This window comes from Microtus oregoni, unplaced genomic scaffold (assembly GCF_018167655.1).
Source record: "Microtus oregoni isolate MIOR12 unplaced genomic scaffold, Mior012 000027F_ref0000203, whole genome shotgun sequence".
In the NCBI taxonomy this organism is placed as follows: Eukaryota; Metazoa; Chordata; class Mammalia; order Rodentia; family Cricetidae; genus Microtus; species Microtus oregoni.
Window position 1 is genome coordinate 22,721,682 of NW_024543086.1, and position 24,954 is coordinate 22,746,635.

General features: G+C 51.3%; 1 protein-coding gene across 1 annotated transcript in view; it reads right to left on the reverse strand.

The window, feature by feature from the left end:
• Ppl (periplakin) overlaps positions 1 to 24,954 on the reverse strand; it is a 52,525-nt gene that overhangs the window by 8,721 nt on the left and 18,850 nt on the right. Inside the window, exons 2-17 of the mRNA XM_041675820.1 lie at positions 22,640 to 22,739; positions 16,904 to 17,058; positions 16,185 to 16,305; positions 15,549 to 15,668; positions 15,425 to 15,466; positions 13,895 to 14,056; positions 13,702 to 13,809; positions 12,257 to 12,352; positions 9,897 to 10,019; positions 9,623 to 9,769; positions 8,676 to 8,827; positions 6,918 to 7,015; positions 6,573 to 6,730; positions 4,671 to 4,849; positions 4,444 to 4,582; positions 3,345 to 3,538 (exon numbers count right to left, since the gene is read on the reverse strand). Coding sequence (XP_041531754.1) covers positions 3,345 to 3,538; positions 4,444 to 4,582; positions 4,671 to 4,849; positions 6,573 to 6,730; positions 6,918 to 7,015; positions 8,676 to 8,827; positions 9,623 to 9,769; positions 9,897 to 10,019; positions 12,257 to 12,352; positions 13,702 to 13,809; positions 13,895 to 14,056; positions 15,425 to 15,466; positions 15,549 to 15,668; positions 16,185 to 16,305; positions 16,904 to 17,058; positions 22,640 to 22,739 — 2,094 coding nt within the window. The remainder of the gene's footprint in view (positions 1 to 3,344; positions 3,539 to 4,443; positions 4,583 to 4,670; positions 4,850 to 6,572; positions 6,731 to 6,917; positions 7,016 to 8,675; positions 8,828 to 9,622; positions 9,770 to 9,896; positions 10,020 to 12,256; positions 12,353 to 13,701; positions 13,810 to 13,894; positions 14,057 to 15,424; positions 15,467 to 15,548; positions 15,669 to 16,184; positions 16,306 to 16,903; positions 17,059 to 22,639; positions 22,740 to 24,954) is intronic.

Genomic DNA, 24,954 nt, shown 5'->3' on the forward strand with positions numbered 1-24,954 from the left:
GGACCTCGAGACAACAACAGTCTAAGTTTCTACAGTGTTGATGCTTCCGTGAGGGGGGGGCCTCGAGACAACAACAGTCTAAGTTTCTACAGTGTTGATGCTTCCGTGAGGAGGGGACCTCGAGACAACAACAGTCTAAGTTTCTACAGTGTTGATGCTTCCGTGAGGGGGGGACCTCGAGACAACAACAGTCTAAGTTTCTACAGTGTTGATGCTTCCGTGAGGGGGGGGCCTCGAGACAACAACAGTCTAAGTTTCTACAGTGTTGATGCTTCCGTGAGGAGGGGACCTCGAGACAACAACAGTCTAAGTTTCTACAGTGCTGATGCTTCCGTGAGGGGGGAACCTCGAGACAACAGTCTAAGTTTCTACAGTGTTGACGCTTCCGTGAGGGGGGGACCTCGAGACAACAACAGTCTAAGTTTCTACAGTGTTGATGCTTCCGTGAGGGGGGGACCTCGAGACAACAACAGTCTAAGTTTCTACAGTGTTGATGCTTCCGTGAGGGAGGAACCTCGAGACAACAACAGTCTAAGTTTCTACAGTGTTGATGCTTCCGTGAGGGAGGGAACCTCGAGACAACAACAGTCTAAGTTTCTACAGTGTTGATGCTTCCGTGAGGGAGGGAACCTCGAGACAACAACAGTCTAAGTTTCTACAGTGTTGATGCTTCCGTGAGGGAGGGAACCTCGAGACAACAGTCTAAGTTTCTACAGTGTTGATGCTTCCGTGAGGGGGGGGACCTCGAGACAACAGTCTAAGTTTCTACAGTGCTGATGCTTCCGTGAGGGGGGGACCTCGAGACAACAACAGTCTAAGTTTCTACAGTGTTGATGCTTCCGTGAGGGAGGGGACCTCGAGACAACAACAGTCTAAGTTTCTACAGTGTTGATGCTTCCGTGAGGGAGGAACCTCGAGACAACAACAGTCTAAGTTTCTACAGTGTTGATGCTTCCGTGAGGGAGGGAACCTCGAGACAACAACAGTCTAAGTTTCTACAGTGTTGATGCTTCCGTGAGGGAGGGAACCTCGAGACAACAACAGTCTAAGTTTCTACAGTGTTGATGCTTCCGTGAGGGAGGGAACCTCGAGACAACAGTCTAAGTTTCTACAGTGTTGATGCTTCCGTGAGGGGGGGGACCTCGAGACAACAGTCTAAGTTTCTACAGTGTTGATGCTTCCGTGAGGGGGGGACCTCGAGACAACAGTCTAAGTTTCTACAGTGCTGATGCTTCCGTGAGGGGGGGACCTCGAGACAACAACAGTCTAAGTTTCTACAGTGTTGATGCTTCCGTGAGGGAGGGGACCTCGAGACAACAACAGTCTAAGTTTCTACAGTGTTGATGCTTCCGTGAGGGAGGAACCTCGAGACAACAACAGTCTAAGTTTCTACAGTGTTGATGCTTCCGTGAGGGAGGGGACCTCGAGACAACAACAGTCTAAGTTTCTACAGTGTTGATGCTTCCGTGAGGGGGGGACCTCGAGACAACAACAGTCTAAGTTTCTACAGTGTTGATGCTTCCGTGAGGGGGGGACCTCGAGACAACAACAGTCTAAGTTTCTACAGTGTTGATGCTTCCGTGAGGGAGGACCTCGAGACAACAACAGTCTAAGTTTCTACAGTGTTGATGCTTCCGTGAGGGGGGACCTCGAGACAACAACAGTCTAAGTAAAGAAGAACGGAGACAGAGGAGGAGTGGATGGGAGGGTGGGAGGAAGTGGGAGGCGAGAAGGGAAGGGAAACTGCAGTCAGTATGTGAAAAAAATTGGGGAAAATGTTATTTAAATAAAATAAAATATAAAAGAAAGAAAAGAAGGGCTGGAGAGATGGCTCAGGGGTTAAGAGCATTGCCTGCTCTTCCAAAGGTCCTGAGTTCAATTCCCAGCAACCACATGGTGGCTCACAACCATCTGTGATGAGGTCTGGTGCCCTCTCTGGCCTTCAGGCATACACACAGACAGAATATTGTATACATAATAAATAAATAAATATTTAAAAAAAAAGAAAGAAAAGAAGAGACAGGTATATTAAATCCAGTGTAAGCTGCATAAAGGAAGCCAAGGGAAAGGAACACAGGAGAGAAAGTTCTGGAACACCAAGCTCTTTGAAATGATCATAAACCTATCAACCTCAGACAGACTTACTAGGAACATCCACTTTAGCACACAAGCGGAAGTAGAGGAGACAACACTGACAGAAGAAAGACAAGCAACAGCCCACACTGACGCTGCCACATCCACCTGCCTGGAAAGACATGCAAAGATGGGTGCGGCTAGGGAGGTACTTCAGTGGTGCAAGCCTGATCACCCGGGTTCAGCTCTCCAGACTCCAAGCAAAAGCCAGTATATAGTAGCAATGGAGGGAGGTGGGAGGGGGTGGGTGCAGGTGGGAGGAGGTGGGCGCAGAAGCACAGGAAGCTCCCAGGCAGCTAGCTTGACTCAGCTAACCTGACTTATGATAACAACGGTGAACAGAGACCCTGTAAATAAGGTAGAAAGTAAGGACTGACATCCAAAATGATCCTCTGACCTCCACACATCCCATGGCATGTACAATCACACACATACACAGATCACACACACACACACACCACTCATATACACGTACACACGTTGCTGATGGTTTAGCTGGGGACATTGCACTGACTTTCTTACTTTGTGTGTGTCACTTTATTTTTAAAAAGAGGGTACCCGGGCTGGGGAGATGATTCATCGGTGAAAAGTCAAATGCCGTGCATACGTGAGGACTGGAATTTGGAGCCTCAGCACCCATGTGAATTCTGGGTAGGCATGTGACTCAGCTGTAACTTCAGCTTTAGATCCCCAGAGCAAGGCAACCAGTGTGAATCTCGCTATATTGGTGAATTCTGGGTCTGATGGAGAAAGCCTGCCTCAGTGAATAAGGTAGAAAAATGATCAAGGATGATTATTAATACTGTCTTCCAGCATCCACTTGAGCAAACATACCCAAACACATAAAAACATGCTTATGGGCATGTACACACTACACACACATACAAACACATATAAAAAACAAACAAGGGGCTGGAGAAATGGCTCCGAGGTTAGGAGCACTGACTACTCTTCCAGAGGACTCAGGTTTAATTCCCAGCACCCACATGGCAGCTCACAACTGTCTGAAAATTCAGTTCTAGGGGATCTGACACCTTCACACCAATGCACATAAAATAAAGATAAACAAATCATAAAAAAATTTAAAACAAACAAACAAAATGATGAAGAATGGTCTTGGGTGACACCAGAGGATCCCCAGTCTAGTATCTCAAGGCAGGCTGGCTAAGCCAGGCCCTTGTCCCAGCCCACTTGTCTGTGGTACCCCTCACCTGCGTTCCACCTGCTGGCTGAGGTTGTTGAAACGCTGGTTCAGCTTGTGGACCTCAGCCTCCTGGCGCTCCAGGTCAGGGCAGTGCTCTTGGAAGCGAGTGGCCAGTGAGTTGGAGCACTGCTTGGCCACCTGCAGGTTCTGTTCCACCTCACCCAGGAGGGACTTCTCAGCCTGCAGCTCAGAAGCCATGGCCTGCCAGATGGGCAAAGAGACAGCAGCTCCCTAAGAGCTCCCTAAAGAGCCTGGCAGCATCACTAGAGCACTGGGGCCCCCTGCTTTGGGAGGAGGTTCAGGCTTAGGACCAGGAAGAATGGTTCAGCCTTCACACTTTATAAGGTCTGGGCCACTTTTGCAACATCCTTTTTCATGACAATAAACTAACACTCTGAAAGTCACCTTGTGCAAACTGTTGAAGGGGTGGCATATGTGCCTGCCCTCCTCCAGCCATGAGGTCCTCAATCAGCCCAGTCTCTCTGCTCCAAGGTTGGTCATGAAAAGGGGACAGAGAAGGCCTGCAGCCACTCACAGAGTGCCATACTGCTCAGGCAGGCAAGCCTGTGTCCAAGGCCACTGGTGTCCGTGACTGTGGACCTGCCCACAAGCTGCATGGCCGGGATGCTACATATGCTCACCAGAGCTTCCGAAACCGGTTTTCTGCAGAACTGCCAATGTGAAATACTGGCCTTACCCGCACCTCCCTCCCTGGGCTGGGGGGCTAGAGAGATGAATCAGTGGTTGCTATTCCAGAGAGCCCAGGTTCAATTCCCAGCACCCACATGGGTAGCTCATAACCATCTGTTGTTAACTCTAGTCCCAGGGAGATCCAATGCCCTCTTCTGGCTTATGTGGGCATCAGGTATTGGTGCACAGATATATATGCAGGCAAAATACTCTCGCATATAAAATATAATAAATAAAACCTTCCAGGATGCACAGATGTGATCCTAGGAACAGCCATGTTACTACCTATGTTTGTAACTCCCAACTTGACACACCAGATGCTCTGAACCTTCAGGACCCTCACCCTCATCTGGTGACGGAGGCAGTTGTCCTGAGCCCAAAGACAGGACTCCATGGTCCCAAGATCCTGGGTTTACCTCCAGCTCCTGCCTCTTGTTGTCCAACATGTGGCCACTTTCAGGCATTGTGTCATCCTGGATCAGCCGGTTCTCATGTGAGGCCAACAGTTCCCTGCCCCGCTGAAGACCCTTCTCCAAATGGTTGGCCACATCCACCCTAAGGACACAGGTCACCGTCATATGTGTAGGGAGCAGGTGGCCCCTTGACCCCACCGTGACCACCCTCCTGTCCACCTGCCACCTACTTCTTCTGGGCTGCATCTAGCAGCTGAACCAGTTGTTCATATTTCTGGTTGGTGTCTTCCATCCGGGTCCTCAGCAAGGGGGTAGTGCCGCTGCCCGGGAGGGCCTGCACAAAGGCCTCACACTCGGCTGTGCGCTGTGTCTTCTCTGGCTCAATCTGTAGCAGCTCATTGCTGATGTTCTATGGGATCAAGACTGCCCAGGTCAACCACAGTCCAGCAGCTCTCTTCCCCCAAGGGCTTGCCCTGGGGCAGTATAAATGGATAAGGCCAACCTCCCTGGGGTGTCCATCTGGGGCTCAATCACCAGCTCTGTGGTTTTGTTTGTTTTTGTGTGTGGGTGTGTGTGCATGTATGAGAAACCACAGGTTATCCTCAGGTGTTCCTTGGAAGCCTTTTACCTTGTTTTGACAGAAAGGGGGGGGGGCAGAGTGAGGGAGAGAGAGGTGAGTGGGTTAGAGTGGGGTGGTACTAGTGTGCATGTGGAGGCCAGAGGCCAATGCCAGTTCTTTCTAGAACCTCCTCTTGCCGGGCAGTGGTGGCGCACGCCTTTAATCCCAGCACTCGGGAGGCAGAGGCAGGCGGATCTCTGTGAGTTTGAGACCAGCCTGGTCTACAAGAGCTAGTTCCAGGACAGGCTCCAAAACCACAGAGAAACCCTGTCTCGAAAAAAAATAAAATAAAATAAAATAAAAATAGAACCTCCTCTTGTCTTCTGAGACAGGGTTCTCTTACTGAGAACAGTGTGTACTGATTTGGTAGACTTACTAGTGAGCAGACTTCACCCAAAGTCAGAATTGCGGACAAGTGCAACCATGCTGGGATTTTTTTCTTTTAACGCAGGTGCTGGGGATCTGAACTCAGGTCCTCATGCTTGTGCAGGCGCTTTATAAAATGGGCCTCTCTTGTACCTTGTTTCTTAGTGTTTGACTTTGACACAGGGTCTTTTACTAGGATCTGGGGCTTGTCAATGAGGCTGGCCCATCAGCAAACCTCCAGATCCTCCTGACCCTACCTCCTCGGCAGTGCAATTACAAGGGTATCCCACAATGCCTAGCTTTTTATGTGAGTGGCAGGAACTGAATCTAGGTCCTCATTCTTGCATGTGAGTTAAGAAGGCAAGCACCCTGCTGACAGAGATCTTCTCAGCTCCTGGGTCTATGTTTTTAACGAGCATCTGGTGCTAGTGAACCATAAAGACAGTGACTCAGACAACAAGCAGGGTGTCACTGGACACTCGATACTCTGCACCACCCTCCGGAAGAGTCCACGGGATCTTAGATGACCTGCCGGGCAGATACTGTGAATTACCCATGCAATGACTCCAAAGAGTTTGGGAAGGGATACTGTGGGCCTGTGCCCCTGTGCCTGCACCAGAGACCACTGGATTTTTCTGAACCCTTACCTGTCTCTAGGTGACAGACCCTACCACCAAGAGTTGTCAGGCAGAAGGCCGTGAAGGCAGCTGGTGGTATGTGGAGACATCTGCTTCTTGCATGGTAGCTGCAGTACTCGAATGAGGACCAGGGGCTTTAGAAACCCTGGCCTGGATTCAGAAGTTTATCTCAGAGGAAGCAGAAGTGAACTGGGCCTTCGGTTCCACAGCCCACAATACCCCTTGCTCACAGCCTCACTCAGCAGGTACCTGTTAGGATCCCAGTTCCTGCTATCGTCATTATGGCCATGATCTCAGGCTGCAAAGCCATTTGGAAGCAGTACCAGGTCACATCTAGGTTCATGGTCAAGTACCAGGTCAGGACATCTACTTGGAGCCTGCTCCTTGCTGCCTAGTCACCATAACTATCCAGCCTCTGCTTTGAAAGTCTTAAGATGCCTTAGAGGTAGAACCTTGAGCAGGAGCCCCAGAGGGTCAAGGGCCCAACCTGAGCCCCAGCCTGGTAATACCTTGAGGTCCTTGGCCCGCTCAGTACTATCCTCTATTGCCCGTCCCTGCTCAAGCGGTGGCCGTAGGATCGCTGTGATGGCCTTCTCCTGTCGGTCCAGGTCACTGGCCACTTTGTCCAAGCCAGCCAGCAGCTGTCGCCCTTGCAGATCAGAGGCATCTGTTGGAGAGAAGACAAACCCTGTATGGCAGGAGTACGAGGCCCCAAGAACCAGTTGGGACTGTGGGTGGGCCTGGCCTCCCTCTCTCAACCCTCTAGCCGATCCCTGTCACCCATGCACAGCTTGGAGTCTAGTCCCACCCCTCTTCCAAGTCCCTGACCCCTTGCAGGAAGCCCCAGGACCCACCTCCAGGGTTCTCTGTCCTTAGCACCTCATGCCGCTGCTGGAGTGTGTGCTTGCTCCCAGCTGCCTTCTGCCGCACACTCCGGTACTGGCTGCCCAGACTGTGAGGACAAGAATGTACTGGGAACCCAGACCTCATACACACCACCCTCCTTCCGGGTCCAACTTGGATTGGACAACAGCCCGTGGGAGCCAAGCAGCTCCCTGGAGGGTTTTGAAAAGTCAAAAGGACTATGTGGGGCCGACAAGATGGCTCAGTGGGTAAAGGCGCTTGCCACCGAGCAAGATTACCTGACTCTGATCCCCAAAACCTACATGGTGCAAAGTGAGAACCAACTCCAGCAAGTTGTCTCCTCACCTCCATACGTGTGCTGTCGCATGCACATGCACCCCCATCCCCCATAAGTAATGTAATAAAAGTACCATGCGAGCCACTGCGACAAGGTTTGGGAGAACCTCTTCTGCCTTTGTCCTTTCCCCTGCTTTACCTTTGGTTGCAAGCCCTGCTACCTAAAACCATCTATTCACTAGTGTTCTCTAATATGTGACCTCTAAGGGGGCCGTGCACAGAGGTGCTTGACGAATGTCTGGGAGATGTGTAAATAAAGGCATTCCCCTGAGTCTACTCATTGAGCAAAGAATTCTCAAGTGACTGAATGACTTACTACCAAATACTGACATCAAGGGGCCAGGGCCCAGGAAGGCCAAAACACAGATATTAGCAAAATAAAATGTTGAAAGAGCTTTCCAGGGAGGAAAGGTAGGAACCCTACCTACTAAGTCTGCAAAATGAGGACCATAATCAGTAACACAGCACACAGGTGCTGCGGGCAGGAAAGGCCCAGAGGTATGAAGACAAAGTGCTTGCTGTACTGGCCCTCAGCCAGACTTCCAGTTCAGCAAGCCAGCCTAAGCTACCACTTTTCCTGGAACCTTTAAGGGAGGCCAGGATGAGAGGGGTTGTTGGGGGATATTCGATCCCACTGTGAACCCCGAGTTTGCATTTGTGTTAGTTAAATAAAATTAACCTTGGGTCAGGAGGCTGAGTTAGCAACTAGTTGACAGAAAGTAATCATAGAGCATCAGAGGGCTCTGGAGCTGGGCGGTGGCGGCGCATGCCTTTAATCCCAGCACTCGGGAGGCAGAGGCAGACAGATCTCTGTGAGTTCGAGGCCAGCCTGGTCTACAAGAGCTACTTCCAGGACAGGCTCCAAAGCTACAGAAAAACGCTGTCGCAAAACAAAACAAAACAAAAACAAACAAACAAAAAAAGGCATCTGGAAGGATAGAGAGATGCACCAGAGTAGCAGGGAGGAATCTGGAGTGGGCAGGTTTTTTTGTTTTGGTGGAGCAGAAGGATGTTCTCCTTCAGAGATGCCAACAAGGAGAGAAGGTTAACTAGTTGCTACTCAACCTCTTTGAGCTAGCAGGTTTTCATCCTAGCCTTTGAATCTCAAGTCTTACTTATAAACAGAATGATAGAGACTTAGTTAAAGCTACCTTTAGTGGCAGTAACAGCCAGTGCCTGCGGGAACAGAATTCCCACCAGGCTGTGGCCTGAGAAGTCAGGGAAGCAGGCCAGTAGCTGTGGAGTCACAATTGCTGGCTGAACTAATAGTAGATGAAGGCACAGTCACTGTGCCAAAGATAAAACAACAAGGTATAAGTCACACCCTACTGTCCACTGAGAGAATGCCCGGGGTTGGAATGGAGGAGGCCTGCAGAGCCCAGGTGTGGGTCCACCCTCGCACCCTCCTGTACCTGTCAACAAGAGCCAATGCCTCAGGGTTGGTGGGGGGAATGATGAAGCAGACAGCTGGGGCACTCAGCTTCTTCCCGGTGCTATCTGTCAGCTCCCAGTTCTCCCCATTGTTCTTCTGCAGAGTGTAGCTATAGCCCCGAGAGATCAGGCCCTGCTGGTGGGACAGACCCAGCCATTAAGATTCACCTCAGGCCTGAAAGCCCAGTCTCCCCTGCCTCAGTCTTATTCTGCCTCTTCCTCAGGCCACAGAGTGAAATGGAGCCAGCTAAAGGGTGCACTGTTGATGCCAGCCCAGCACCCATCTTTATTTCAACTTCAGTTTGTTTGCTTGTGCGACAAGGTCTCGTGAAACCTTGGCTAGCTTCAGATTCACTATGTAGCCGAGGATGCTTTGAACTTTGGAGCCTCCTGCCTCTACTGCTGGAGTACTGTGCTTACAAAGTCTGTGCATCATCCATGGCTGGTTTCTGCAATGCAGAGGACTCCAGGGCCTCATGCATGCTAAATCAGTGTTCTACTCACGGAGCTACATCCCAGCTCCCCAGTTTCACTCTGGGGAACCATCCCTTCCTACCCCTAGTCCGAGTGAGACACCTCTCCTATAGTCCAGTCTCCAGATGGACAATATGGTGGAGATCTGGCCAGCGAGAAGTTGGCAGTCCCTCAGCCACAGGGATAGGTTAGAGGTGGCTCACATTACAAAGTGGACCAATGAGGGGCTTCCCCAGGACTCCAGCTAGAATGGCTAGGGTGGTCAAGCTGGTGAGAAGACGGCAGGGTGGTGTGGACAGGGAAAGAGCACGTGGAGCATATTTACCCCCAGGTGAAAGGGTGGACAGAGAGTGACAGCCATGGGAGATGGTTGTTTGAGGTCTCAGGTACAGCTAGCTACTCCTGAGTGTGCTGTCCAGGTCCAGGTAACCTAGGGTTCCAGCTAGTGACTGACCTGGTCACCCTCGAAGTCACAGAGGGCCTCCACAGGAATGGGCTTGAGCGGTGTTTCACGGCGGTACTTGAGTGGCACCACCTGCTGCCCTCGCCTCTGCAGCCCCCGCACCACGTCCTCATACTTGTCCAGAGCCTTCTCCTGGTCCTGGAAGAGCAGCACAGGGCCAGGTAAGGCGGGCCTCTATGTCCCAGGAGGAGGATGAAGCAGGCACTGGGTGGGATCTGCTCAGGTCCAGAGCAGGGGAGGTGTGGGGTCCCAGGCTGACACTCACATCCAGTTCCCGCAGCAGCAGCTCTATCTGGTACCGGTCCTTGAAGTCGGGGTTGTATTTCTGGTTCAAGTCCGAGTCCACCTTGTGTAGCAGCTCCTGAGCATCCTTGATGTCCTTGTGAAACTGGGGGAGGCCCAAGGGTACATCACAGATGGGAAACCTGCCACAAGTACCTCGACTTCTGGCCACAGCTTCATGCTTATCTCCTAGGTGGGCTTGAGCCTCCCACTCACTCTAAATCTAAGATGTGACCTGTTTGAGCCATGGGACACTCCCTCTTCAGCCTGGCTCCCCAGGGTCTCCCCAACACCCTACTTCTATATTGTATTTCTTTAGATGCCAGTAAGTTCAGGTTTCTTCTTCTTCTTCTTCTTCTTCTTCTTCTTTTTTTTTTTTTTTTTTTTTTTGGTTTTTCGAGACAGGGTTTCTCTGTGGTTTTGGAGCCTGTCCTGGAACTAGCTCTTGTAGACCAGGCTGGTCTCGAACTCACAGAGATCCGCCTGCCTCTGCCTCCCGAGTGCTGGGATTAAAGGCGTGCGCCACCACCGCCCGGCTTCGTCTTCTTCTTTTAGATTTTATTTATTTATTATGTATACAACATTCTGCCTCCATGTATGCCTGCAGGCCAGAAGAGGATGCCAGATCTCATTACAGATGGTTGTGAGCCACCATGTGGTTGCTGGGAATTGAACTCAAGTCCTCTGGAAGAATAGTCAATGCTCTTAACCACTGAGCCATCTCTCCAGCCCCAAGTTCAGGTTTCTGTGTGTGCTAAGAACACCCTAACAATACAGTCACGTGCAAACCTTCAGGGGAGTACCCTCCATATGACAGGTACCTCTTACAAACACCTGACCCAGTGGAACCACTGGCATACGCATACTCCATGGGTTTGCACACTAACAAGATTACCCGGCCACACATTTCCCAGAAGCCATCTGTACTGTTGAGCAGCACCTTACCATACTTTAATTCTAAGCCTGGCCAGCTACCTTCTCTTCGAGTTGTAGAAAGTTCCCTTGCCCATTCTTTGGTCTGTCAACTCTTGACTCATTTATTTTTAGCTGTTCCCTGGTCTGAACACTTGGACTGCTGCCTTGAGTAGGACTTTTGGATCTTTGTGAAATCCTGTGTGGCTCAGACACTCCCACTAGAGTCATGCAGAGTCCGCTGAGTTCAAATTCAATCTTAAGACCTCAAATCAAACATGCTTGGTGGCACTGTCACCCTAGCTACTCATGAGGCTGAGGCAGGAGGATCACAAGTTCAAGTTTGCCTGGGCTACAGTGAATTCAAGTTTGCCAAATAGTAAGACTATCTCCAAACAAAAGGTAAAAGGAAGGAAGGCTGGGGATATAACTCAGAGACAGAACCCTTGCCTGGTAAGTGTGAGGCCCCGGGTTCCATCCCTAGTCCCAGGGAAGAGTGAGGAAGACCCTTCATCATGAAAACCACCTACAGCTCTTATTAGAAACACACATTCCCATGAAAGTGCCAATTTCTCTGGATAGATGGGTGTGTAAAGAGGTGCCCATCCAGACAACAGGCGGCTGCTTGGCCATAAGAAGGAACCAAGTGCAGAAACCAACCACGCCAAGGTGAGTACCAGGACACTGTGCTCAGTGAGAAAAGCCAGGCACAGAAGGACAAAAGATGGGGTTTCTGTATCCCTTATGCCCACCCTGGCTAATACTAGGCAAATCTAGAGATGGGCAGTGGGTCAGAGGTCATCAGGGTGGGGGAAGGAAGGGGGTGCTGGTACTCAGTTTCTCATTGGCTGACAGAAAGTTGAGGAAACAGAGGTTGTCCTGTGTTGTGAATGTAACAAATGGCAAAGTGCTTACCCAAGAGGCTGATGCAGGAGAATTGCTGAGAGCTTGAATTCAAGGACAGTCTGGGCTATATACTGAGAACTTGTCTCAAAAAGGTGGGGGTAGAAATGTTAGTTTTCTTGAAAGGGGGCTAAAATGGCAAGTTTTATGTTTTGTGTAACTCAGAAAATTAAACCCCACAGGTGCAGTGGGGCAGGAGGACTGGGAATCAAGTTCATCCTCTGTCACATATAAATGGTTAGCCTGGGCTACGTGGAATCCTATGTTAAAAAAAAAAACCCTTGGTCTAGTTAGATCACTTGGTAAGTAAAAGTGCTCATAGCATTGGCAAGATGATCTGAATTCAGTTCCCTGATCCCTCGGCAGAGGCACAAGAACTCACTCACGGAACGCTGTGCTCTGACCTCCATCTGTATTCAAGAGGCACCCAGTATCTCCCAAACTCTCTCCTGGAGTCAGGCAGGTACCTGGTGGTAGTGCACCCAGTATCTCCTGAACCCTCTCCCGTGCCTGCAATCAGGCAGGTACCTGGTGGTAGTCCTCCATGTACTTCAGGTGGCTCTCCTCACAGATGAGCAGGTTCAGGTACTGCTTCCACTCTGCATGCACAGCCTCCATGTGTGCCTGCCAGGGAAAGGAGAGACCCATTGCTGCGGTCTGGGAGGCCAGGGGAAGGGCTGGTAGGAATCCAGGTGGGGAGGGTAGAGAAAGGGTGATGAAGCCTAGGTGAAGCCCCCCCCCCAAAGCTAGTCAGCTCCTGTTCAGGTGGGACAAAGGCAGGGGGACATACTGAGACACCAAGGAGGGTTACCATTTACAAGCAAGTTGGGGACTGTGTCTACTCAAAGTCCCACCAATAGGGCTGTAGCTCCATCGCAGGGTACCCAGCATACACAAGGTCCCAGGTTCCATTCCCAGAACCACATAAACACTAGGAAAGGTAGTCCTGGTGGGGCTCAGAAGTTCAAGGTCATCCTGCTGTCCTTGGCGATATAGTAAGTGTAGCCCAGTAAGCTCAATCTCAAAAAATAAATTCCACAATAAACTAAGAACAAGTTCAGTAATAGGAATGCTTGCCTAACAGGTTCCAAGACCTGGGGTCCTATGCCCAACACTGTAAAAGAACAAAGCTTCTGCTCTGGTTGCCCAGAGCGGACTGAGCGCCTCCTAGGCTCTCTCCACTTGGACCACTGGAAAAGACTGGGCTGACTAAAGATTGCAGGGTGAAATCATGGCGGAATTAGATCCTTTAAAAGGAAGGGAAATGGCTGGTTTAGTGGTCAGGACTCAGGAGGGCGAGGAAGGCATGAGGATCCAGAGTTACAGCCCAGGCTAGGCATGCGGCACACACCTTTAATCCCAGCACTTGGGAGGCAGAGGTAGGTGATCTCTATGGGTCTAAGGTCTGCCAGGGCTACACAGTGAGATGAGAAAGAGAGAGAGAGACAGAGACAGAGACAGAGAGAGAGGAGCATGGGGAAAGAGAGAGAAAGGGAGAGGAAAGAGGAGACAGACAGAAAGAGACACAGAGAGAGTGAGTTTGAGGTCAGCCTGGCCTACATAGGGAGAATGCCTCAACAGAAGAAAAGAAGAAAGGACAGACCAGACAGGCAGAAGAAAAAGCAAGAAGTTGGCAGCAGAGGTAGGAGAGGTACAGTTCCTGGAGGAAGACGAGAGGACCAGCCTTGGATGGAAGAGATGGAGGAGCCTCTGAGGAGCGAGGCACTGGCCACACCTGGGGTTCGCAGTTCAGCCTCCAGATCTGTGAGCACATGTACCATCCCATGTGACAGTCTGCGTGGGAACCTCAGAAAACAAAGCCAGGCCACATCCAGGCAGAAGTGGGGAGCCCGGGCAGAGCTTAGAAGAGGACCAAGGCAAAGGCGGCTCAATGGTTATGGGGTACAGTTAGAAGCCCCCAGCTCGAGCAGAGGAGCCCCTAGGGTGAGCACCCTTTCTTGGGGCACACACACCTCAATGGAGTTCCTCCCTGGGTGCTCCGCTGCCAGCAGTTGGTCACCCTCAGTGTGCAATTTGTTGATCCTTTCTTCCTTGGCCTCTAGGTTCCGGTTGATGAAATTCTGCCAGGAAGGAGGTGGGGTCAGCACCTGGCTTGGCAGCCCTGTATCCCCCTCCAGAGCTGCTCCTGACCTTGAGCTCGCTCACCTCGTACTGGCGCCGGCGGCTGGGGTAGTCGAGGTTGCGGTCGCTCCAGTCATACTGCAAGCGGCCCTTGGCCTGCTGGTCCAGCCAGTACAGCTCGTTGGTGCAGCGTTGCATGTAGTCCTGCAAGGAGCTCAGGTGCTGCTGCCGTGCCTGCGAGGCTGTCTGTGGGACAAGTGTGAGGTGAAGACAGCACTGGGGCCTGGCTCGGCTTCCCTGCTCACCTCTTCTGGGGCCCAGCTTTGCCATTCCCCAGCCAGGCAGAATGGCCCCCTGAAAGCATTCATTAACAAGTGTTTGTGGAGCACCAAGGAGATGTGGAGCGCGGTTTTGGGCCCAGGGTACAGAGCAGTGAACAAAGGGAAAGACATCCTTGGGACTGATGTGTCCTTGGAGCTTCGGTTTGCCACCTGTAACGTGCTCACCCCTAGGGCATAGGGACTGCCACATAGCTGGCACTCAACAGACAGTGGTCATACCTTCTACATTTGCTTTTTTTTTTTTAATCTTTTTTTTTAATTTATTTATTTATTATGTATACAATATTCTGTGTGTATGCCTGCAGGCCATACATTTGCTTTTTATAAATATTTATTATTTATTTATTGACTTGAGGCAGGGTCTCATGTAGCTTAGGCTGGCCTCAAGCTTGTCACGGAGCTCCTAAACTCGGATCCTCCTGCCTCTCCTTTCAGGTGCTAGGACACCAGGGGTGCACGACCAGATTTTATTTGGTGCTGGGGCTGGAACCCAGGGCTTTGGGCTTGCTAGGCGAGCTCCCTACAAACCAAGCTCATCTCAGCTCCTTATGATTATATTCAGAGGAGCATCTGAAGCCTCTGGGGGCGAGAAGGGTTAGGGAAAACTGGGAGGCTTGTAATTCATCCAGTAGAACAAGAACAGTGATGCCAGGTGGAGGTAGCGCACTCGGAAAGCAGAGGCAGGCAGATCTCTGTGAGTTTGAGGCCAGCCTGGTCTACAAAGTGGGTTCTAAGACAGCCAGGGCTACACAGAAAAACACCGTCTCAAAAACAAAACAAAACAACAACAACAAAAAAAAAAAGAGGCTGGGCGGTGGTGGCCCGCACCTTTAATCCCAGCACTCAGGGAGGCAGAGGTAGGCGGATCTCTGTGAGTTCGAGGCCAGCCTGGTCTACAAGAGCTAATTCCAGGACAGGAACCAAAAAGCTACGGAGAAACCCTGTCTCGAAAATTTAAAAAAAAAAAAAAGAGCACACACACACTCTCATACATGTGGGCACATGTGCACACGCATGCCTGGACCATGCTCTAGAAAGTACATGACATCTACTTGTCAGGTAGCAATGCTGCACAAAGAATTGAGTAGGGCTCAGTGTAGCTCCATTGGTAGAGTGCTCTCCCAGAATGCACAGAGCCCGGGCTCCTCACAGACTGCTATGGCGACACTGGAGTATGAGTATACAGCGTCACCTTCAGAAGATCATGGTGTCCCAAGCTCCCAGTTCATAAGCCCCCTACCCGTGTCCTCTCCCATCCCCCAGGGCTTCTCACCAGCAACTTCTGATACTTCGCCTGGAGTTCACTGTTCTGTTCCTGTGGGGAGAACCAAGGAATGAGGTTAGACCAAACTTGCCCCTCTCCGCCCCACGTCTCCAAGACTCCATCACATACGCACCTTGTCCTTGGCCAGGTGGGGTCCAATGGCTTTGACTTCGTTGTGGAAGATGTTGTGTTGTTCTACCTGGCTGTCCACCAGAGGAAGGTCAGTCCCAAAGCCCTGGCTGCTCAGCTTGTCCTGGAGGGTCCGTGGAGACATACCAGGAAGATGTGGGCTAGGGGCAGACTTTGGCCTACCCCACAGGAGCCTGGGCTTTTGACCCCAGTCGGGTGAGTGCCTTTTCCCAAACTTTTTTCTGGAGCAAGAGGTGGCAGGGATCTATGTGGACCACTGCTGATGCTCATGGCCTTAATCTCGCAGTGACCTGTGGGACCCTGGTCACTGCTTTCATGTGACAGGTAGACACACTACTAACAGTAGACATGCCACAAAGACACCCGGATGTGGCTGCCACAAGCTTTGCCGTGGAGGAGATGAGCCTCTCCAGTCTTCCCCCATAGCTGCTGGATACCAATGGCCAGGCATGAGAGGCACAGCTGGCAGGGACTGAAGTCTGACTATGTGACTCCAGGCTAGGCACTGTCCCTCTCTGAGCCCTAATTCTCTCGTCATGCCATTTCAGGAGACTGCATAATGGTGACCCCTACTCAGCAGGGCCGCGATACTGTGAGCTGACCCTGCTCCAGGCCATACCAGCTTCTCATCCACCAGTGCAGCCCAGTTGACCTTCGGGTCGGCCTCCTTCACTGCCAGGCTGTACATCTGCTTGTGTTTTCCCCGTAGGTTGGTCACGCGCTCTTTCAACTGGCGGATGCTGGGGTGGGGGGTGGGGGGGAGGATAAGTTACCATATTAGTGGGACTTGCTCAGATGATCATGATGTAAGCCCTAGAGGGGCCTTGGGTCTCAGCATGGGCTTCAGATCAGTGACCCTTGGGCACCACGCTACCTCTGAATTCTGCTGTTCATACTGTCTGCTTTCCCGAACCTTCCCTCCCTTTCTTCTGAAGGGCTACTAGAGAAGGTTTTGGAAGAAACGGGCAAGAGCACTGTTCCCTGGAGCACATGCCCAGCACAGGCATGGGCAGGGCTGTGTCACACACGCACAGGGGGCAAGGGGCACGGAAAGACCCACGATGCTACGGGGTGGGCGCTGGTTCACCTGTGTTAAGCTCAGGAGACACAAAGACTATAGAGTCCTGAAGCAGTGAGCGCATCTATTCCCAAAGCCTCAGCCTCCAGCTACGGCCTTCTCAGTAAGTTTAACTTAAGGCCTCTGGTACACATGCTGGGTGTCCACCTACACTGTGACACCCTACAACACCGAGTGGTCCTGAGAGCTAGAGAGCACCAGCCCTCCTGCCTGGATCCCAGCCTAGCATGCCCCCCGGGGACCACACAGAGGGGACTTACTCCTCAGCGATCATGTCCCCCTGTGGATGCTTCATGTGCTTGGCAATGGCCGCATCCGCCTCCAGCACGTACAGCAACTTCTCTGAGTCAGACACCTTCTGCAGGGCCACGTCCCGGTGCTCAGGGGGCTGCCCCTCTTGTAGCCGGGCCAAGTCCTGAGAAGGAAAAGAAAGGAGTTGGTAGTGATAGCACAGGACCTGCTGGGGGCTCCTCTGGGCTTGTCCGGACTGGCACTCAACAAACACAGCTGGGCACTGACACACAGGGGTGAATGGTCCCACTGGTACCTAGGCATGGCTCTGCCACCTGGTTTTCATAGCCCAAGCTGGGAATCCTCTACAAGGCAGGCTAACAGAAACCTCGCAGGCACCAGAGAGGAATAAGGGAAGCTACGTTAGCTCTAGCTCAGGGAAGCCCCTCTGAGGTGCTGATATAATCTAGGCTGAAGGACAGAAGGAAAGTATGTTCTAGGCAGAAGGAAGAGCCTATGCAAAGTCGTGAGGAAAGACAGAGAGCAAGCCATGATCTAGGCACCAGTGAGAGGCCACTTGGCTGGAGGCAGGGCTGAGAGGAAAACCTGAGCAGATGGGGGCTGGTCACGTGATCTATGGACACCAGAGCACGGGACTCCAAGGAAGAGCCAGTCACACGACCCAGAGCACAGGTCTCCAAGGAAGAGCCAGTCACACGACCCAGAGCATAGAAGATCTCCAAGGAAGAGTCAGTCACATGGTTCCTTTTATGCCTGAGCTGAGGTTTTCAGGAGCCATGCAGCAGGCTGTCAGCATTAGGGTGTGAGAGGGAATAGAGGGGAGTGCATGACAGCACCTGAAGGGGTGAACTGGGCTGTTCTGTGCTGGGGAGGAAGAGTGGGTGGTAGATACTTAGAGCTGATAGCTTCCCTGTGAGTCTAGAATCTCTGTCTAGAGAAAACAGCTAGTTGACAGGATGGGGATTTTTTTCTTTGTAAAAGGAATTATTTTGTATTTGTTATGTGTGTCTATGAGTGCCTGCACACACTGGGTAATCACAGGGGCCAGTAGAGGGCGTCAGATCCCCTGGAGCTAGGCTTACAGGCAGCTGGCCCTCTGAATGAATGGTAAGTGCTCTTAACCACCGAGCATCTCTCCAGCCCCAGGGAAGTGCTCCTAACCACCATGAAGTCGGCCAGTGTTTTGAATCTCTAAGGCTGAGTTCAGTAGAGGTCAGGAGAGCGAGTGAACTGCAGGCAGGATAGGCAACACTGGGGCACCCGCAGCAGCATGGCCTGCTGCTGGTTGGTTTTGGGGACCTCGTCTCTATCTGTTTTCAGAAGAGGAAAGTTTAGGCTGGGAAGCAGTTCAGAGTGCAGGTGGTTGCCTAACAGGTGCAAGAATCTGCATTCTGTCTTGGCACCACAAAGACTGAAAGAGAGAAAGCAGGTTGGGCATGCAGCTCAGGGGCAGAGGTGATCCCACCCAGGGAGAGGTAATCCCACCTGGAGAGAGGGGATCCCACCTGGAGAGAGGTAATCCCACCCAGAGAGAGGTGATCCCACCCGGGAGGTGAGACTGGAGAGAAACAAACAGAGTGACCAGGGGTGTGGGATTCCATTGAGGTAAAGACTCCCCAACAGGCCAATTTAAGGGCAGGAGGCAGAAGGGCAGGTACCTGGCCCCGGACTAGGGAAGAGCATGAAAAGAAACAGCAGAGACGCTGACATTGAGCATCATGCTGCCCTAGAGAAAACTGGATGGCACACTAGGGCCGCGCGTACCTTGTAAGGTGCAAAGCAGGCCACACTCTTTAAAGTGAAAAGAAAGGGTGTGTGTATGAAAGTGACTTTGGACCTGGAGAGGCTGAGGCAGGAGAATCACATTCAAGGTCAGCCAACCCTTTATAGCAGGAACTTATTTCAAAACAAAACAAAAAAAGGAAAATGGAGCTGGCAAGATAGCTCTGTGGTTAAGGACACTGCTGCTCTTGCAGAGGACCTGGGTTCCAGTCCCAGCACCCAAACAGCAGCTCCCAACCATCTGGGAGTTCAGTTCCAGGGGATCCAAGGCCTCTTCGGGCCTCTGTGGGAGCTAGGTATGAATGTCACATGAATGTCATGCACAGACATAGATTCAGGCAAATACCCAGATACATATAACGAAAACACAATTAGGAAAGGGAATTGATAGGGTTGTCCAGTGGGTAGGGCATCTGCCACTCGGTCTGATGAACTGAGTTCATCCCAGGACCTGCATGGTAGACAGAATGAGCTCCTACAAGTTGTCTTGTGATCGTCATACATGTGCCATGATGTGAGCACGCGCTCGCACACACACACTAAATTAATGTATGTGTTTTAAAAAAAAACACCAACAAACAAACAAAGGAAGGGAGGGAAGGAAAAAGAGCCAGACTCAGTTATATAGTCAGTTCAAAGCCAGCCTGGGCTACATGAGACGTGAGACGGTCTAAAAGGAGGAGGAGGAGGAAGAGGAAGAAAGCAAAGTTGAGGACATGGAGGTGCAGCCCAGCGGCAGAGTGTGTGCTTAGCAGGCAGGGCCTTGGGTTCCATCCTGAGGACTGGAAAAGTAAAAATAAAAGCAGAAAAAGAAATGGCAAAAGGAGGGGTGGGTCCAGAGATGCCACAGTGTCAGGTACAGGAGAGCTCAGCTCCCTGTGGATGAGGAGATGGTATCCAGGCTTCCCACCCCTGGCTATCTGGGGAGTCAGAGCGGAAAGGGAGCTGAGTGTGACTTGGAGCTGAGGCTGTGGAGTCAAAGGCCAATGGCATCCCTGACCTGGGGCAGGCAACACAACACAATTCCTGGCTTGGGTGGAATTTCATCCTCTCAATCACTGACAGACCCAAGGCCACCCTGGGCAGCAACAGTGTCAAAGATTAATTCGTCAAAAGAAAAGTCCATAAATCTTCACCGAGTGCTACAGATGATGTGGGTGGAACACGTCTGGCCGAGATGAGGAGACAGGGGACGGGGGAGGCTGACAAAGGGCTCAGGTCAGTCAGACTAACGGACAATGAGACGGGTTAGGGAGAGGTCGCCTCTAGAGGGCAAGCGCCAAAGACTTTCTAAAAAACTCCTACCTAGGTATCCTATCCTGCCTAGGTGACTATCTACTAAAGCAGATTCAGGGGGTGAGTTCACTGATGGGAGCCCCTTCCGAGCTCTTTCTGCTAGTCACACCTTGATAAAAACAGTCCTTCAGATCAGAAGGACTGCCAGGGCCCCGGCACGACTGGCCCACTGACGGACAGGTGGGAGAGAGAAGAGAGCGAGGAGATCCATGTGGGCGCCCGGCAGGTGATCTGTGTGGGCGCCGGGCAGTTTTGGTGGAGGAGCTACGGAGGGACATGCTCCATCCTTCAGGCTTGTGTGCACAGGACGCCTCACTGGATAGCTCTGTCACAGGGATCTGCAGATCATGTGACACAGAGACAGAGGAGGGAAGAGGCTGGGGCAGGGGCTGGGGAAGAGAGAACAGGGCATGGCTACCTCAGGGTGCTCCTGGGGAATGGGAATGACGCCAACATTGTACTGAACTGCCTGAAGCAACTCTCACGAATTAGAAAAACGAAAAGTGCAGGAAAATGTTTTGGGCAGTACAATGGACAAATAATGATGCCTTCTGCAAATAGGGAAGGGAGGAAGGAGGGGGAAGGGAGAGAGAGAAAAGCCCAGAGGAAGGAGATGGTTTGGCCCATGTCTCTTCAAAAAGTGGCTGCTGCCTGGGCTATGGTGGTGCACGCCTTTACTCCCAGCACTCAGGACAGAGGCAGGGGGGTCTCTGAGTTTGAGTCCAGCCTGTTCTACAGAGTGAGTTCCAGGACAGCCAGGACTACACAGAGAAACCCTGCTCCCCCCCCCCCGCCAAAAAAAAGGTCCAAAACAAAACAAAACAAAGAGTGTCTGCTGTTTTTTTTCAACTGTGTTCTGTTGAGATTAAGAAGCGACTCCGGGTTGGGGTGTCGCTCAGTGCTGTAGCGCCTGCCTAATGTGCACACTGCACGGGCTCCATCTCAAGCGCCACATACACGGGCAGACTGTTGTCACTCCGAGTCTGAGTCATTCCTCAGGCAAACCCAAAGGGACCTCCCCCAACACACACACACACACACACACACACACACACACACACACACAACACACCACACGAGAGAGAGAGAGAGAGAGAGAGAGAGAGAGAGAGAGAGAGAAGGTTGGCTACCTCTGTGGATGGAGTCTATGGGATGTCAATGTCCCTCATCATATTGTTTATCTGTCCTAAAATGTTAGTAATGAGAACATGCTATTCTGGTTGTGAGGAAAAACAGACACACCCCAACAAGATGATTTTCATTTAGGAAAATAAAACAAACAAAACACCATTGCAAGGTCCCAGGAGAGAGGATAGCAAAAAAAAAAAAAAAAAAAAAAAATCATAGAGAGGGGACAGGCATTCTGAGTGGTGGGGGATATAGGCTGGGGAGGAGAGATCAAGGACCCCAGGCAGGGGGAAGGTGGCCCCATTCCTGAGTTCCTGCAGGGCCATCCTGGGCCAGGACTGACCCCCTGGCTTCTTGACCCCAGTGTCCCTACTTGCCACCTGCCACCCCCACCCTATCCTCTGGGCACTCTGAGCTGTCTGTAGACAGGCCCTGGGACCGTACACGTTGTCTGTCAGAGGTGGTTGTGGGAGCAGGAGCGGCCACAACAGAGGCTAGAGACAATAGTGGGGCCTCACAGACCATGACCTCCCCACCCTCAGTCCCCCACTGCTCAGGGCAGGCTCTTAGTCACCTGGTGACTAAGAAGCCAGATGAAACACAGCTCTTCGCTATGCTTGAATTCCAAATAAACAACAATCCACACTAGAGTATTAGTGAGCCCTGAGCAGCACCAGGACCCGCTGACACTCAGGGAGAAGTACTCTGAAATTCAAATGTAACCCGGTTTCTCAACTTACTTCCTTTGTCCAGCCCAGCAGTCCTACATGCAGTCACTCCTGGGCCAGCTGTCACTGACTACTCCCCACTTCTTTTAGCACCTCAGTCAGGAGGCCAGAAGAGAACTCCTAGCATGCCCAATGCCCTGGATTTCCTCCCTAGCACTGGGGTTCTGGGAGGGGGAGGGGGGAGAAGGGAGCAAAGAAGGCTGCAGACTGTGGCCTTGGAGGTGTCCAGGGAGAACATCCCTGGTTTCCCTGTGGAGCCCCAGGCTGTACCTCCTGGGTTTCCTGACTGGGTGAGCGCTCCTATCCTTTGAGAGGGAATCAGACAGTGGAGACATCATTCAGCCAGTAAGTGATCCTACCCCAGGTTAAACCCTAAGAGTTCTCCTCCAGACCCAGAAGGTCCACCCAGGGGAAGCTCCGCCTACAGGGAAACTTTACTCTGGGGAAGGCTATGCCCAGGAAAAGCCCTGTCACCCCAGAAGCTCTGCCTAGTCCTTGAAAACAGTATAAGCCAAACAACCCCTTTACTGTGTTACTAGGTTACCAATTCACCTCTCTTGTTTTTCCTCCTAATTTCTGTCTGTGTAAGACCCAGAGTAGGAACTCAGCATCCTCTAGGCCCTGGGCTGGAGAGGTGTCTCGGCACAGCTAGGCTGAATGAATACCACAGGTTCCTCACTCTGTAGATGCCAAGAGCTGTACTTCTTGGAGCAACCACAAAGACTTCTGGATGTGGGTGACCCTGGGGCTGTCGTTACTAGGTAAAGACCAAGATGCAGAAGGCCCTGATGGGGAGAGCTGGGTACTCACACTCTGCATCTTGGCCTCAGTGTCCACAATGTTCCTCTCCACCTGGTCCGCATTCTTCTGCAGCTGCTCAATCAGATCTGAGAGTTCCTTGTTGGAGATGCTGAGGATGGAAGGAACAGGGAGATGGAGCTCAGTGCAAGCCCCTAGCTTCCGGCCTCCCGGGCTGGCCCACCCTAGGCCCCAAGCAGGACCTGCCAACTCAGTCAGACTTCCAGGAGCTAGTTTGTCCCCACAGGATAAAGCTACTAACACCATAAACAGTGCATGGGGCAGGAGTACCAAACCTCACTTTGTTTATTGGATTTAGAGCTTCTATTCAGTCAAGTTGTCAAAGCATGAATCTTTTGTTTATGTTTTTTTTCCCCCTCTGGAGTTGGCCTCTTTGTCTTGGCTGACTTCCACTCCTGGCTCAAGCCATACATACTGGAACTGAGACATATAAGAGGGGAACCCAGCTCTTCTTGTGGCACTTGGCAGGTTGGAGCACTTAACCCTTAAAGCACCATTGAAGTCTGTAAAAATCACTATGCATATTAATGATGGTCCCTTGGGTTCTTATTGTAGATGCCGCTGATGTGCATGGTCCAGCAAATGAGCAAAGCCATTGAGAATGCCCCCCTTGTTGCCTTGACTGCCTTGTGCAAAAAGACCATGGGTCAGATCGATAGCAGAACTGTCCTATGCCAGCTCTGTGATTTCTGAGCACTCCATGGACATCTTGAATAAACTACACAACAGCCACAGCTGGTTGTCACGGCTCCTGAAGGCAGCTGGAGTCAGAACTGTTTGAAACAGTTTTGCATCAGACTTTTTGTTGTAACAAACCTTGGTGAAAGCAAGATGACCCTACAACTATTCCTACCCAAACCAGAGCAGGAGCACTTCCCTGGCATTCTATCAGAAGGACTGCTGTGATTGGTGTTAAGAGAAAGTGCAGTGATGGCTACAAATAGGAACCTTCATTTGCATGCAGGTGTGCTGTGATTGGTGCAAATAGGAGCCTTCATTTACATTCAGGCTGTGCTGTCATTGGTGCAGGCACGTCTTTTATATACATAAGCAGGGGCTACCTCAGTTGGGGAGTCGGCTGGACAGTTCTCTTCTATGCTGCCTCCCCTGAAACACTCCGTTAGGTATCAATGCAAAAGTGAGGACCCCAGCAGCCCCAAAAGCAGGTGGTGGGGTTAAGCCACAGGATAGTGGTTAACAATGGCAAAAGGAACTATGGTGGTGGCTACGATGGGGCCACAGAGACAGGTATTGCTAGGCTGTCAGGGGCTGAGGAATTTTGGTTTCCTTTCCTTTCTTTCTTTCTTTCTTTCTTTCTTTCTTTCGTTTTTCAAGACAGGGTTTCTCTGTGTAGCCCTGACTGTCCTGGAACTCGCTCTGAGACCAGGTTGACCTCAAACTCAGAGATCTGCCTCTCTCTGCCTTCTGAGGGTGAGGATTAAACCATCACCTGGCCAGGTTTCTTAGACTTGTCTGAGAGCTGGGTCACTTTGAAGGGTTGAGAGTCCTAGTGGCCCAGACCTGCCTGGGTTGGTATACAGCTAAGCCTGGTGATACAGGCCAGTCATCCCATCTACTTGGGAAGCTGAGGCAGGAGGATCATACATTCAAGGTCTGATGGGGTTACACAGTAAGTTCAAGGCTGGCTTGGGCAACATAGTGAGACCCTGCCTCAGAATAAAAAGCAAAAAGAGGGCTGAGGAAAATAATTAATTAATTAATTAATGATTTGAAAAAGGACTGAGGAGCAGGTCAGCAGTGGAGTGCCCACCCTGGCAATAACCTGGCTCTAGGTTCTATCTCCAGATGGTTAAAACCCAAATGAAAAGAGAACAGTAATACTTGCAGGTACCTGAGGCCTGCCCAAGAGTGGAGACTCTAGCTGGCTGCCTCTGTTGATGCCCCTACCTGCCATCACAACTAACTGCTGTCAATCACCCGGGGATAGCATCCAGAACAGTGTTAATGCTAAAGCCCCACCCTTGCCCAGCTCCTTCCCCACCCACAATTTCAGTAGAGCAGAAGGACCTGACTGGGTGACTGATAACCACTGGGCCACGTTCAGTATATTCTTGGAGACTAATTCATACCACATTGGCTCACTCACTGACAATACACACAGTGGGTTTTAGTATATTTAGGGTTTCACAGCTGTCACCATTAACTGAAGAATCTGTTGTCACCCCCCTAAAATCTCATGCCCGTTAACAACTGCTTCCCACCTCTCTCCCTTCCTTGCAATCACTACTCTACCTGTATGCATTTTATGCTGGCCGTTTTATCTGTGGCCCTTCATGTCTGGCTTC